Here is a 15,132-nt window from a genome sequence, read left to right as displayed (position 1 = left end):
TGGGATGGACTTCAGGAGAGCTCACCTCAAAAAGGGGATACAACTGGCTTTTAAGAGAAGTTCCTATCCGCTTGACAGAATGGCAAAATAAATGGAGCTCATCTGTCACTGTAGAGAAGATTGATGAATAATGCTATTGGATGGACATTGCTGCATGTTGTATGATTTGTCAGACAGAAAATGGAATACATTGTGTAATGATACATCTGTTTTGTCAAGCATAAAATGATTGTGGAAGGTTGATTACACTTGAATTGTCTGTTGCATGAGGTGATTTACATTCAAGCGGCCAGTCTTGATCTCTGCAACTACTATACAAAGCTTTAAGGACTATAGGCAAAACTATTGAGAAATTACACTGTCACCAAATTACATTCGGTGTTATTTTATGCAGCCTGTTGTGTTGTCATCTAAAGCTATCATTTACATTTACACAGACATTTTACATAATGACTATGTTACATAAGTTTCCACCCAAAAAAACCAACAAAACAATAGAAAGACTACACATGATGATTCAGACAGCTCATCATCACTCATGGTAGCAGTCAGTGTACTCTGGGCAAACATTGCTGCCACAAAACAGAGATAAAGAGAAGATAAGCAACTAAAAGGTCACAGTATCACACTGCTGTGAGGAAAAGTCATCGCCTGATAGGCTTAAACTGAATCTGCTTGTTTGCTGGTGGAACAACATCATGATTATAATTTGTTTGACAATTGATTTAACTTTCAAAAACCAACTATGTAAAACTCACACAGTGTTTAACCAGCTGTGGGTCTGTGAGAAAGTAAGCAAGGGAAAATCTTCTTTCTCCAGGTCTTTTTTCCATTCTTTACACAACTTTCTCTGCCGCTCTTAATGTGTGAACGTGCGCAACACTATGAATGCCTTCCAGTAGAGCCAGTCTCTCTCTGTCTCTACGACGGGCAGCTATTCACCCCACCTTCGAGTGCAGTTGACTGAATGACAAAAAATAAGTTCTTGAAGCATTTCCTGTTCATTTGATAGAGAAATCATGTCAGATTAGTAAACTGTGCTCTCAGGTGGTGATTCGCCCACCTGCATGGCTGATCAATTAATGAATCATAAACCACTGACAGCCACAGCATTACATCCCCCGCCCACCCCCTCTCCCTCCCCCAGCTTTCATCAGTGCAAAAACTACTTAACTCATTTCTATATTTATAACAGCATACTAGAAACCACTCCCCCTGTGGCCTCTTTGCTAATATACAAATTAAAATGATACACTGCCCATGAAGCAATAAATTGATATGAACTGCGTTTTTATGACCCTCTCCAGGCTGGCAGGCAGTCAAAGCTTGAAGCTAACTGTTTTATGTCATGTGACTACAGAAAGGTCACAGCAACTCTCTAGCTATAACCCCGTTATCTACCAATATTCAATGTCACTCACATCGAATATTCTATATTTATTATATTAACTAATGCTGTTCACACCACACTGTGGCACAACTCACCTTTGGTTATGCATAGAAAGTATGTTAAAGGTGTGGAAAGTGCTCATTTAACATCTTCAACAAGGTCATATTACATACATGCAATTCACTTAGCAGTGAAACCTTGAGGAAAACAGATGCATTCAATCCCACAATGTCACAGTAACTTATCACAACCAGAGGAGGTCACTGTGGAGATACCCAGGAGACTGTCAGAGGTGGATCAGAGGAATTAAAAGTTATGCTAGTTCTAACAACAGAAAAAAACCTGAATGACTCAATTATGGTGTCATCAACTATATTGTACCCTTAAAATTGAGGTTCAAGGTTTTGGATAATTGATCTATGACCTGCAGTAGGTTGGAGCAAAGTGGGCCCGTCCAGGCAACATTCTTGTAATAAATGTACCTCCCTCTGCCTTTAGAGGGGCTGTAAACTATTAGGATTGTAAAGCCTAGGTGCTGGTCAACACATGTCAGAGTGCTGTGTTTCATGGTTAAACTCTGGGCTTAGCTGATCAAAGCTGTGGCAGTCAACGCCACCAGGATTTTGCGGCTCAGGCATCCGTCACACTCCTAATTAACTTAATGTTTCTCTGTTGTCCCCTGTGAAGTTTTCATGAAAAGAACAACCGCAAATTTAAAGCCTTCCAAACTGCAATAGATTATCAAATGTGTCAGGAAACACAGCCAAGCCACAAAATGCTTCCTGATTCCGTGAAACCACTTCCTCTCGAAGACATCAGCGATGACTAGATGGAGAACAAATGGATGGAGGAAAGAAAGCATTGATGGATGGAAATAAAACTTGACGTAATATATAACTGTGTAAATAACTGCAGACTAGTTAACAGGACTAAAGCCCTGGGCTATTATGTTTACGCTTTCTGGAAATGTTTTTAATAGTATTAAACTGTATTAATCTTACTAAAATAAGAGCACAGGTTGTATTATGTAACAAACAAAATGCAATTTTCAGCACAATGTGTCATTGTCAAGTGTTGTATGAAATGGCACCTAATTGGTGTATTATAACTACAGATATGTCTATACCATCATTTAAGCACTGCATAAGCCAAAAGTCAACCTTCTGATCAATCAATGTATTTAAAATGACATATACTGCAATGTATCTGAGCCTGAATGACAGTTGTATGATATGGCACTTATTAATGATAAGTTAATAAGTGCTCTGTCTTTTAGCAACCCCCATGTCACCACAAATATCCAAGACAGCTTTCCTTTGTTAGAAAGTGCATGTAGGTCCACATCTGTGTGCATGATGTAACCACTTGCAGGCAAATCTAACTGATATCCCCACCATATCCAAAACCTCAAATCATAACATGTATTAAAAAAGTGTTTGTGAATGGAACATATTCTTAATTCAAATTTGTTTAAATCATTTTATATTAGCGGATTTACACATACTGCTTTAATAGGATATGACGGGGCAGCGTGGTTGAGCTAGTTAGACACCAATGTGAACTTTTCCACATGAATTTGTTGAAATAGTCTTCAGAACTCCAGCATTGTTCCTAGAAATATAGAAAGACTCAACATGCCCTCTCACAGACAATTTAAATTAACAAAATGTCTGCATTATGGCAATGAGTCACAGGATCATATCACTTTTTTTCCATTCCTGGAAGAAGAAAGCACAATCATATCCACAAAGATAAATCTTAAATTATATATATATGACACCATGTCTCTTCTTCAGCTCCACAGGATTGAGAGAGAGAAAATTTAGCATTATGGCCCATGCTGTTTTCGTCGCAGAGCTGAGACATTTCCTGCAGTATGTGTTTATTAACTGGAGGTGTGAACTCTCCCTCTACGGTTTTTCACAGTTACCTGCGAGGACAGCGGAGTAGAGCCTACCGACCATCCCCCCACCCTATCTCCCTGGCTGTCCTCCATAACATCCTATCTTGTCATTCCATTTTTTTCCCCCTTTTTCCATGCCTCAGATCACCCCAAGTGGGAATATGCCTTTAATGACTGTGCTCCCCTTCCCCGGTCCCCAGGGCCCTTTTCACCTTCACAAACCCAGCCTCTCCTTTCTCTTCATCTCTCTCTCTCTCTCCCTCTTGTCTACCCCTTCATGTCTTTAAATGTACATTTCATCTGCACACTCTTTGATGGGTTTAAACAGCCTTCACAAATCCAATACCAGCTAAGAAAGGTGAATAGATTTGTTTTTACTTGAGTAGGATGTGTGCAAACTCTGCTCGGTAGTCTATAAATTAGAGAGTTAGCATTCTTACAATCAAGTTTCTGCATTTCTGCATCACACAATCTGGCCTATTAGATTTTTTGAATTATGTGATGAGAATTGCAGAAAAGGTGCTTAGAAAATCAGCTTTGAGAAGGAAAACACTAAAGCAAACAATATTTTCATCCAGATCTTTAGCTAAAATGTAGATATTACTTTCGATATTAGAGTGCTCATTTAAACAAAAACTCAGTAAAAAAGAAAAAAGAACAAAATATATAAGTAAACAATGACTATTACAACAGTGGATAAAGCCATTCATACCTCCCCATCAACTAAACAGATCAAGGCTGTAACCGCTCTAAACAAAGGCTAGATAGCCCGCAGATGAATGCCACATGTGAGTGGGGCCACATTGACCACTTAAAGGATTTCTCTCCTCTTTGCCAAGTCTCCAGGATACAAAGACTCAGGTTGAAACAAGTTCAGCTACAAAGGTATCCCCCTGCTTTGAAGCACCCCACAGCTGCTGACAAGCATGTTCTCAACATGGTGGATAGAAGGAGCCAGGGAGGACAGACAATTAGAGTCCAGTGTAAACACACTCCCATTACCAGCCAGTAGAGTGTAAACACACAACGCGGTTGTAGAGACCACTATTTCGACACAATGCGATCAAATATAGGCATGAGGTGATAAAAACAATTCTCTGTAAGCAAACTGAACTCACAGTCAAACAGAATGGTCCATCTATTATTATTATGTTACCACTAGAACTTCTGTGGTCTTATTGTGGCTTATGGTGAAGAACATAGGTGTTTAATTCTGAGAACAGAATGGCAACATATCAAAATCAGGAATCATACAGAAAAGCAAAAAAAAAAAAAAAAAGACACTCAAACAGTACCTGGTGATCTCTTGCTAGGTCGCAGGGGCATCAAATAGGATTGTCGTGGCAGGAGAGGTGAGGAGGGGAGCGACATGGACACCCCCTTAGCAAGGCTTAGTCTGAAAACATCATCTGGGATGTTAGGGTGCCCACTGCCAGGACCCAGGGGCTGTGGGTTTCCCTCAGGTGGGTATCTTCTTTGGGCACTGTGGCTCTGAACATCACCTGTTGAGGAGAACCACATGGCGGTTACAGATTTTACAAATAGCTTCGGCATGGGCTCAAACGATGACATGAGGAATCTAGGCAGTCTTCAAATCTTGCTGGCTTCTACCTCATCATTTTTGCACAAACCTTCTGTCGGTAAACTTTACAGATTTACATGACACAGTTTTCAAGTTCAAAAGAAGGTACTACATTGATACCGAGTGAAGTGAAACTATTCAAAATGATATTGTTATTGCCTTGTAAACAGTGCACTTATACGACTTGTGGTGGAGCATGGTTCCTCATACGAATACATCATAAAAGTAACTTTATTGTGTGACTATTGTGGCACAATGTTGTGGGAACTGTGAGAATTACTGAGCCAAGAACTAATATGTGAATGAAATATGCATGAATTCACATGACTTCTGTTACGGCCTTCAGCCGTCTGCATTGTTTCTCCCCTTCCTCTGTGTGTGTTGTTCCACCCCACTGTTTGCAGTAGATCCTGGAAGTTGATGCCTGGCGGCTGGTGAATGAGGCTGATTGGTTTGGGGCGGCTCCAAAGAGAGAGTGACGGCGGATAAAAGGCCGGTGTGCGCTGCCGACGCTGGCAGACACCATAGATCATTCTTGTGTAGTCATTCCGTGTAGCAGGTCGTGTGTTTGGTTACACAGATTTGGGCCAGGGGTAAGAAGAGTACAATTAGATACACTGTTGTCACTGTGTTTTCCAACGCTAGGTGTAGGGGTGCTGATCACTTGTATTTCTGTTTTCGTTTTCAATAGAGTAGTTAGTTAGGGTTTTGTTTTAGAAATATTCGATTAGTTGTTTATTCCTCACCTTAGTCATTAGGCAGTAAGCTCCATTTTATTTGTAAGGAATCCACTTTTTGTTATCTTTGTTTATTGGTTTGTCAGCACCCGGCAGCCCTTTTCTGTTGGGTTTATTATTTGTTCCCACGTGTCGATATCAAATATAATAAATATCACTTTATTTTACAATTCTTTCCATCGGGTTGTGTGTGTGTTACTTTCCCTTTTCCCATACGAGCTGGGTTCGTAACACTTCCTTTATGCAGGTTTGTTAGGGCTGCCTGCTTTAAAACTGTCCAGGAAGAAATATACTAGAAAGTAATGTAAAAATGGTTCTTCTATTGTTAAAACAACACAACAATAAGCTTAAAGCACAGACACTCTGGCTGAACTGCTACATTTACATACCTTGCAAGTGGTTATGAATCAGTTGTTAATGTGTGTCCTTAAGGCCACATGTTTCCAAGATTTTTCTTAAAAATCGTTATGTCCCAAGCACATTTCTCTTTCCTGTGTTCATTTTCAAGATGAATCACTTGAAGCTAGAAGTAAAGAACTGAATGTACTATAAAAGGCAGCATAAGAGGCTCTCCAGTGATTTTTAAATGTCCTATCTGGCACAGTGTCATGTAACCAAACTAGGGATGCACCGAAATGAAAATTCTTGGCCGAAACCGAAAACCGAAAATGAGGAAACCAAGGCCGAAAACCGAAAACCGAAAACCGAAACACCGAAAGAAATGATTATGCCAATTATTAGTACAATTGCATTTATGGCTATGACTGTGTACTAACCTCACTAAAATCAAGGCATTGCAATTCAAAGAATAAATCAATTAGAAAAGTATGAAAATATTTATTTAGCAATGACATTACAACAATGCACAATATAAAATTAATTTAAGTTAAAAATAACACTTAGTGTTACACTTGGTGGAGGGTTGCGATCGGTATTGGTCTAATAAGCAGCAACACAGAGCTATAAGCACGCTTTACTCTCACACGCGCTGCATTTATAGTCACACATACACACACACCTTCTACTGTGCTGTGCGCTTCTCCGTCTGTAAGCGGGTTCTCCGCATCCATCGCGGCCCGGATCATTTTTTCGTGCACGCTGCTTTAATCCCACATCCAGGTAATGATCTTTATAACGCGGATCAAGTACAGTCGCAATGAAGTGCAGAGGATCCAAATAGATCTCAGTGAAACGTGTGCTCACAGACTCTAAGAGTGTACTACACTTTAGTACTGCAAATAAAGGAATAACGTCTGCTACAGATGCATCAGAGGAGCTGATCTCTTTAGTTAGCTGTTTCGGTGATAAAAGTATTTCGGCCGAAAACCGAAAATGCGCTTTTGGGCCATTTTCGGCCAAATATTTTTGGTGGCCGAATTTTCGGTGCATCCCTAAACCAAACCTTTTAATTATAAATACGTAACTGAAAAGTGAATTTTTGACCATCAGTACAACAGTCACTGCATTACATGTTCCCCTTACAGTCCTGTAGTGCTCTTCAAAGAGACTTTTTGATGCAATACACTTGATAAAAGAACTGGCAACATTCAGTAGGCCTTTGAGTTTAGCTCCAAAATAACATAGCCAGATTGTGCCTGAGGAGACTAAACTGGAATTTATCCACGAGATCATAATCCCATAGTCCCTAGGATGGCCAGTTTTTCCAATCAACTGGAAACTCCATGACCACAGAGAACTATTGGAGTGACTTTTGTAGTATTGTGCCCACAGACATTATGTATGTTAAATAATTTTCCAAAGGAAGGGGCTGTTTTGTGATGTAGTAATCATTTAGTATGTAAAACGCACCTTACTTTTAAGTCCACTATGAACAGACTTTTTCCAACGTATCCCCTAAAATAACCTGCAAAAGCCTTTTGCTTTGACAAATAAAGATGGCCTGAGTGACCTTGAAGCTGGCCCAATACAAACAATATACCAAACCACTCACTTTTACTACCATCCTGAGTCTGAAGTATGAATGCCAAGAATGTAAAACCTCAGAGGAAATTTCTTAGAGGTAACATTTTTTGCAGAAGCAGAAAACAGCTGGTTCTGAGAGGAGGACATTTTGAGTATATGCAAAACAGGCCGATGAGTTGAAAAAACTAAAACACTGAAAATGTCAGCTTTTTACCTTGTTGGCAAAAAAGGGCTGGACAACTTAATCTTATATTTATTTAATATATTTTTTCCGTGCCCCAGGATGACTCACAATATCTATCCTTTTTCTTCCCCTGGAAAAATGAAGGATAGCTAAAACAAAAGGGATGGTTTCCAAAAGAGGCTTCCCTTTTGGATCCAGTTCCCATTGGCAAAATAGCCGGATTAATTAAACACTGATGCTAATGAATCGCTTATCAAACCTTTTATCTTTATACTCTCTTTTTTTATTAGCAAAGACCAATAGAAAACAGATAGATAGCAAACTTCTCATCTTTAGCCAACAGTTGTTGCTGATTAAAATGACAGACATCACCTGCAGCAAATTAGATCAGCTGTACCTAATTAATGTTTATTCTATAAAGGCTAAACTGAAAAGTTTGGCTTTTCTCTGGTTAATACTCTCCCTGCAGCTGCTATCTGTATTCAGCCAAAAATTGTGAGTGAAAATACACATCAGTCTGTAACACTACTGTATCACCATAAGTCTCTTTTCTTGAGAAATGATCCAGCTGATCACCACACATCAATTTAAGAATATCCCAGTTAAACTTTGAGTCATATCATATCAGAATTTGAATTGGATAGCCTCACAGTCCTGTATCAAGGACCTTCAGTATTTTGAGTAAGTAGCTGATGATGCACAGTAGGCTTTAGCTGTTAATTAAACGTGTCCATATGATTAACATTTCATATATTAAGCTGCTCATCTCATTTTGTTGTAGATGCAGATTGTGAACATTAATTAGGCTTCCACTAAAAACTGTACTGTTTCTGACTGTTCAGCCAACAAGAGGAAATGATACCATCTTTGAGTTGTTGTTATTTTATCCATCAGTTACATGCAAATGCTGAAAGGTAAACCTAATAAAATTTGATAAGGGATTTGGAAAGATTTGGATTTGGTACTGGTTTTGACTTTGATAAAATGCTATGACCCCATTCCTACTAAAACATGATTGAAAGCTCATATTTTTAGAGCTTAAAGTGTAAGACAGTGGAGCAATGATATTAAAAACCTGCACCACCTACAATGCAGTTGTGGCTATGCACATTCTTGCATATTCAAAAAACACAGTTTATCCCATAAAGCTATGAAGGTCCGCAAACTAATTCATCTGTTCTTGCTGTTTGTGCTTCTTGACAAGACATTAGCCTGATTAAAGTTAGCTGGTAGCGCCCGTCGACTCCCCCGGCTTCACCTCTCGTAACCAGATAATACTTCATCAACAAACTCAAACCCAGGGTGCAGATCAGCATCCAGTCATTTTCAGTCTCTGCCTCTTGGAGATGTGACTGTAAAATTCACTACAGGATAGCCAAAGCTGGCAAGCCACCTGAAGTCAGGTGATACCTTCGGTCACAACATTCCTGTTAACAGTGGCATGGGAACATTGTTGTTTACACTGACGTTATTCAGATCACAGTTACTGTTGTGCCTTATGACAACTAATGTAGTCAACGATCATCTAAAAATAACCTCTTTGCGCATGCTGTCTTAACTCGATTTTCATGATGTCGACATTTTACACATCAGCCTCATGACAACATATTTTTCAATTTAACAAAGAGCTTTCATACAACTTTCTACACCAATATAGTTTGATGGTATTTAGTTATTGACCGTTATGCAACCTTGGGAGCTTGTGCCACAGGCTCGCAGAGAAATCAGCTTATACTATACAGCAACGGTGGATTTAAGTGTGGTCTCTTACTGAGATTTCCTTTAATCATGTAATATTGAGCATGCATCTAGTTTTTACTGTTTGAATGGCACACATCTTATGAGAAAACTAATTAAAAACTTGAATTACAATGCTATACATTATTTGATCCTCCATGGAGGTAGAACTGAGTACATTTTACACTTTACTGTCATTTCTCAGTCTCCACTTTGTTGAGCTTTGGTAAGCTTGCAGGAATGAACAATGAGTCCAATAGATGCGAAATACAAAACCTGTTCCATATGACTGATCTGATTGATGTGTTATATGTTCATATTAAAGAATATTTGCTAATTTGGAGAGGAAGGGCATCCTGTCACAAACATTTTTGACCACCCATATCTTGCTGCATGGTACACTGTCAAGATTTCCTTCAAGGATAAATCATATGAATTACTGGGAATGAATTACAGCAACAATTTGGGCCTGATTAAAAACAAGAGACGATGTTGTTCATGAGATCAATTTGAGATTCAGACAGAATTCCATACCAGAGATAATCTCATGTGCTGCTAGGTCCACAAACAAGGATAACAATTCAGGTGGGAAAAAAGCTGAAGAGAACTGGATCCTTGAAAACACAGGGCAGCATAATATGTATTTAAACTTGGGGTCATGGGCCAGCGACCATTTCTCATGCCATGGGACACATGAGAAGGACATCCAGTTAGTGGAGTTAAAAAAATGTGTCATTGACCACTGAGTTGAGATAACATGTTATTCATTAAGCATTCTAGCTGCTAAGTAAAAAAATCTGTTGACAAACTCAAACATTCACAGGTCCAAACATATTTTAATCAAAATTGAGCAACTTGACTTACCAAGAGCAAAAGCTGTGTCCATGTCACTGCCTGGTTTATTTCTTAACAGCTGCATACAAATAAGCTTGCAAAGCCCCCCCCCCCCACACACACACACACACACACTTACCCCTGGACATTTGCCTAATAAACCACCACAGGTGCAACAGCAGATCTGCATCTCTAAAACATGACCAATACCATTAGGTGTGTAAAGTACAGGACATCCACATGAAATTCTACCTCCTATTCTAACTATATGAATGTCTTTGTTGTTTCCCATGTAAAGAAAGAAACCCACAACGTAACTCTATAGTACTCTGAGAGAATTCAAAACAGAAAAACCTGTTGAGCTGGTCAAGGCGGTGTTCAATACAATCTGGTTTACCAGAATTCTGCCGGTTTGCAATGGACTTAACATTTAATCATTTGCACTTTCAGGGCAGCTATATTTCATTTAATATCAATCTTTGCATCTTCATGGTGGCTGTGGCTACACCGCATCCTGACATACAGCGAGTGAGTGAACCGGCGACGAAATCTCGCGCGAAACTGTCCTGATATGCAGAGTGACGATTTTATCGCTAGCTAGCTTGTCAACAGGAAGCAGTGTGTACATTTCAACCAATAAGAAGTGTTTAGGGGCAGGACACAGCCGCAAAATTTCGTCCAGATAGAGACAGAGCAAGCGATTTTTTGAGTGGTGGGCGTCATCGTTGGACAGGGCGATGTCGCACCCGGCATGTCAGGAAAGGCTGATTGAAAACTCATGCATTTTAATCACTTTTTCTCACTCGCGTCGCTGTATGTCAGGATGCGGTGTTAGAGTGGGTCGTCCACTAATCAGAGGGTCTGTGGTTCAATCCCCGACTCACCCTGTCCACATGTCAAAGTGTCCTTGGGCAAAGATACTGAACCCCACATTGCTTCAGGAGTAAGTGTATGTGTGAATGAGTGAGTGAGCAACAGAAACATTGTAAAGTGCTTTGGATAAAAGCGTTATATAAATGCAGCTATTTTCTAGGACTGGATAATCCCTACATTTTACTGTCTCACCTGTTTAGATATTGCGATTTGTTCTCCTCACAGAGGTGGTTCCCCACAGTCTCTAGAGATGACTTAACTTCAGATTCTAGCCAGGAAAAAAAAAAAACTCCTTAACTGGAAATCGCCTACTCGCCCCTCCCCCCATTCTCTGCGTGGTTGAAAGATGTGATGTCGTTTTTGCATCTAGAGAAGACAAAGCTTACACTTTGAGAGTTTTGCAAGCACTTCCTAAGAAAGTAAAGTGGGAATATTTTGTCTTCCATTCTACTGGGTTATCTGTTCTTCCTCCTGGCTGATTGCCTATGTTTATACATGATATCATCAGCCTGCAGCAGGCCCCTGGTCAATTCACTCCTTAACCCCACAGCCAAATATAAACACACTGAAGCAGAGGTTTTTTCCCCATTCTTATTTTACTAAATATACTGTATATATATTTTTGTAATGCGTGTTGTTATTGTTGTGCAGGGGTTGGGCGGGGTGGAAGGATGAGTGGGGAAAAGAAAATATGCAAACCTGTAAACCTGGCAGTGTGCTATTGTTGCTTATGCGTTTCACCAATATCTTGCAAATGACTTTACCTGGCTACTACTTTCCTCAGTGGAATCCAAGCCCTGGATGAGAAAAACAGGTTTTGCTTAACTGAGAACCAATCCTGAATGGAAAGACCACTCAAGTCGTGGAGCCAGTTAGGAGCAAAGTAATCTATTCTGTGGCATCAAAGTTGCCCACTCATCATGGCCACATATTAAAATGTATGAATTATCAACCTCAAAGTAACATGTAATACGTAACTAATAATACAGATCATACGTCAGCAGACCCAGTTAAATCATAACTGCAGATGTGGCGAACCACAGCAATGACAATTAGCTCTGGTTCTGTTTTCAGGACTGTGCAGCTTGGGAAGACTTCAGCAGAATAGCGCTGACGCCTGTCTGCATCCAGAGGTTTGCAGAAATCACTGAAGACTGAACTACAAGAGGGAAGCTAGTATTAGCATCCTGCTTCTCTCCTCAGAGAAAATAAGGAGTGTTGTTTGGCTGCCGGGCTAATCAGAAACAGAGACCCATTTTCTCCACGCCTCTACCTTGCCACGAGGGACACAAAGCTGTCCTGTGTTTTAAAATGCTCCTAAACAATAAAGAATGCCAGACACAGGAAGCAGAAAGGTTGCAACAACACCTCTGCATGCCTTCAGACACGGAAAAACCTGTGAATGATCCAAATGTCATTCAGCCAAGGCCAGGACCTGCCATCACCCTGACCTGAATGAGACCTTCTGCATCCATATTAAAAACTGACACTGGAAGGAGTGGGCAGGGAAGTCTCTGTGTCTGACTGGGGGTAAGATACGCAAATATGATGCAGGGGGTCTAAATGAAGTTATCAGTGTCGCGCTGAGCATTGCGGCGTGTTGTTACAGAATGCTATTATTAACAAATTAAATATTGATTACAGCTGAAATCGATTAGTATCAACTAATCACCTAATCGATTAATTGATCAACAGAAATCTATTTGGCAACAATTTTGATAATCAAATAATCATTTGTTAAATAAAACTGCCAAACACTGACTAGTTCCACTTTCTCAAACATGGGAAGACATTCTGTATGTGGATTTACTGGAATTCTTTGTCCTCGATGATTATTAATAGGATCCCACTGGCCATCCAAAACGAGCTGTTTGAATATGTTAATCACCCAATTAATCAATGATTAAAATAATCAGTTGCAGCTCTAATAATGATACATTTTAACAATACAGCAACATCATATGTTAAGTATAAATATGTAATTTAAAGACTCTTTGTGTTTTAACTGCAGATAATATGATACTACTCACCAATACCTAAGACAGGAGCTCTGGCTCTGGTGCACAAACCTGACACAACTTTACAAATAAATGTAAGATTTCATAAAGGAATTGTCATGATAAAGCAACAGCAGTGTGACACAGCTGCCCTTTTATGAGGGAAACACGGCAGCAGTAAACTAATAAAAGTAATTTAGTGCTTCAGCGTTCAAGCACAGGAAGTATCTGCCTTAAGGCTTCATCTATTTGGTGTAGAGTAAAAGCTCCCTGAGGAGTGTTCACTTGCTGCAGTCACAGCAGGTCGCAGCTGATACAGGTTACAGCCATATTGCATGCTAAAGAGATTATGACAAAGTTGTAATTTTGGTAGTTGGTTCTGAAAACAAGAGGCGCCACATAAAAGATGGTCGTCCAAGTGCTGGTGGATAGGCTGCAGTGTGTCATGGTGACTGCGCTGCCATCTGACCGATACTATACGCAGAGGGACACAAGGACAGAAACTTGCCAGTGCTATTTCAGTTACTTTCCTAAACCCTGGATGGGGCAAAGCCTGCAATTTCAACCGCTGCTGTGGTCAAGGAAATCAACCCTTTCTAATTATACAGTGCTCCCCCAAAATGATGTAAAAATGATTACAGTCCCTCGCATGCTCTTTCCTCCTCATCAAAGTGAATGGCCAGAGCCCATGGGGACATGCCCAACCCATAAAAACAGTTCAATATTATTTCAAGACATTGATTTGGAAAAATAACCATTGAAGTACAAATCAATTATTCTAGCAGGTCAATGGAGTCGATCTTACACACATATTCCAACTAATGTTCCATCTCCCTGTTTCCTACATTCACAGTAATGTCATAAAGATAGAAACACTGTACTTTGTATTAAACTACATGAAAATGAAATATAAAACCTAAACTGACAAAAGCAGACATACTCATTGTTTGAAACTGCACAAAATCAGCAATCTGATCATCATCACCAAATAAAAGTCAAGTACAATGAATTAAAACACATTTTCTTTGTTGTGCAAAATTTACAGTGCTAAGCCCTTTTACTACTTTAGAGATAAACTAAGTACATAGAATTAACAATTAAGTTAAGTTTCAGTTTCACCTTTCTCCTTATAGCGTACTATATGCACATTTGCTCTCTGGTATAATCTTTGTATTTAGTTGTTGTTGCTTTGTATTGTTAGTTGACATTTAAACCCCTACAATTTACATAATTTTCACAGAAACCTTGTAAGAAAACATGGACATGACATGCATGCATGCATTAACTCAAGTCGTGTGATGAAAGGCATTCTAGCTGCTTCATCTTTGCTGTTGACATACTGACAGGGAAATCGGATTCTTTAGGGTGCGCTGAAATTAGTACTGTAATTTTTGTGTCATTTCTGTGTTGAGATGCCATTCACTGCAGTTGAGTCTCAAAAATCATGATATGCCAAAGACAGAATTAGCAGTGAGAAACAGTGGTGAAACTGTTAAGTTTGTCCACTGTCTGTAGTATTCAATCCAAACCACTTTGTGTGCTACAAAGAATACAATTTGCCCTGCAAACTAAATTGGCAAAAGCTAGTTAAACTATAAAGTCTTTTTAAACAATACGAACACATGACACACATACACACATACAAGCACTCTATTAGCTTCTCACTAGTTAATTTTATGGACCACAAAAAAAATGAAGAAAGGCTATAATTAATGCAGATTCTTTCAGTAGACACACAAAGCACGATGACCGTAGGACAATCCACCAAAGGGGGAATTCTCCCGCTAGACTGAGTGCCAATGTGGATTCCCTGTGTACTTCCGAGACCAGGGTGACAGTCTCACAAAAGCTGTCATGGTTAACACACAGCAACCCACAGAGCGGAGAGAGAGCCAGACAACAAGGAATATAGAGTGGGGGAGGGTCTCAAGTTTTCTATGATGATTTAGGATAAATTAGATATAATATGTAA

General features: G+C 39.6%; 1 protein-coding gene across 2 annotated transcripts in view; it reads right to left on the bottom strand.

The window, feature by feature from the left end:
• tanc1b (tetratricopeptide repeat, ankyrin repeat and coiled-coil containing 1b) overlaps positions 1-15,132 on the bottom strand; it is a 108,605-nt gene that overhangs the window by 68,231 nt on the left and 25,242 nt on the right. For both annotated transcript variants that reach the window (XM_062431171.1, XM_062431172.1), the window contains exon 3: positions 4,589-4,795. In XM_062431171.1, the coding sequence (XP_062287155.1) occupies positions 4,589-4,795 (207 nt within the window). The remainder of the gene's footprint in view (positions 1-4,588; positions 4,796-15,132) is intronic.

The sequence above is a fragment of the Scomber scombrus genome, chromosome 13 (genome assembly GCF_963691925.1).
Source record: "Scomber scombrus chromosome 13, fScoSco1.1, whole genome shotgun sequence".
Classification (NCBI taxonomy): domain Eukaryota; kingdom Metazoa; phylum Chordata; class Actinopteri; order Scombriformes; family Scombridae; genus Scomber; species Scomber scombrus.
This window is presented reverse-complemented; position numbering and strand designations above follow the sequence as displayed.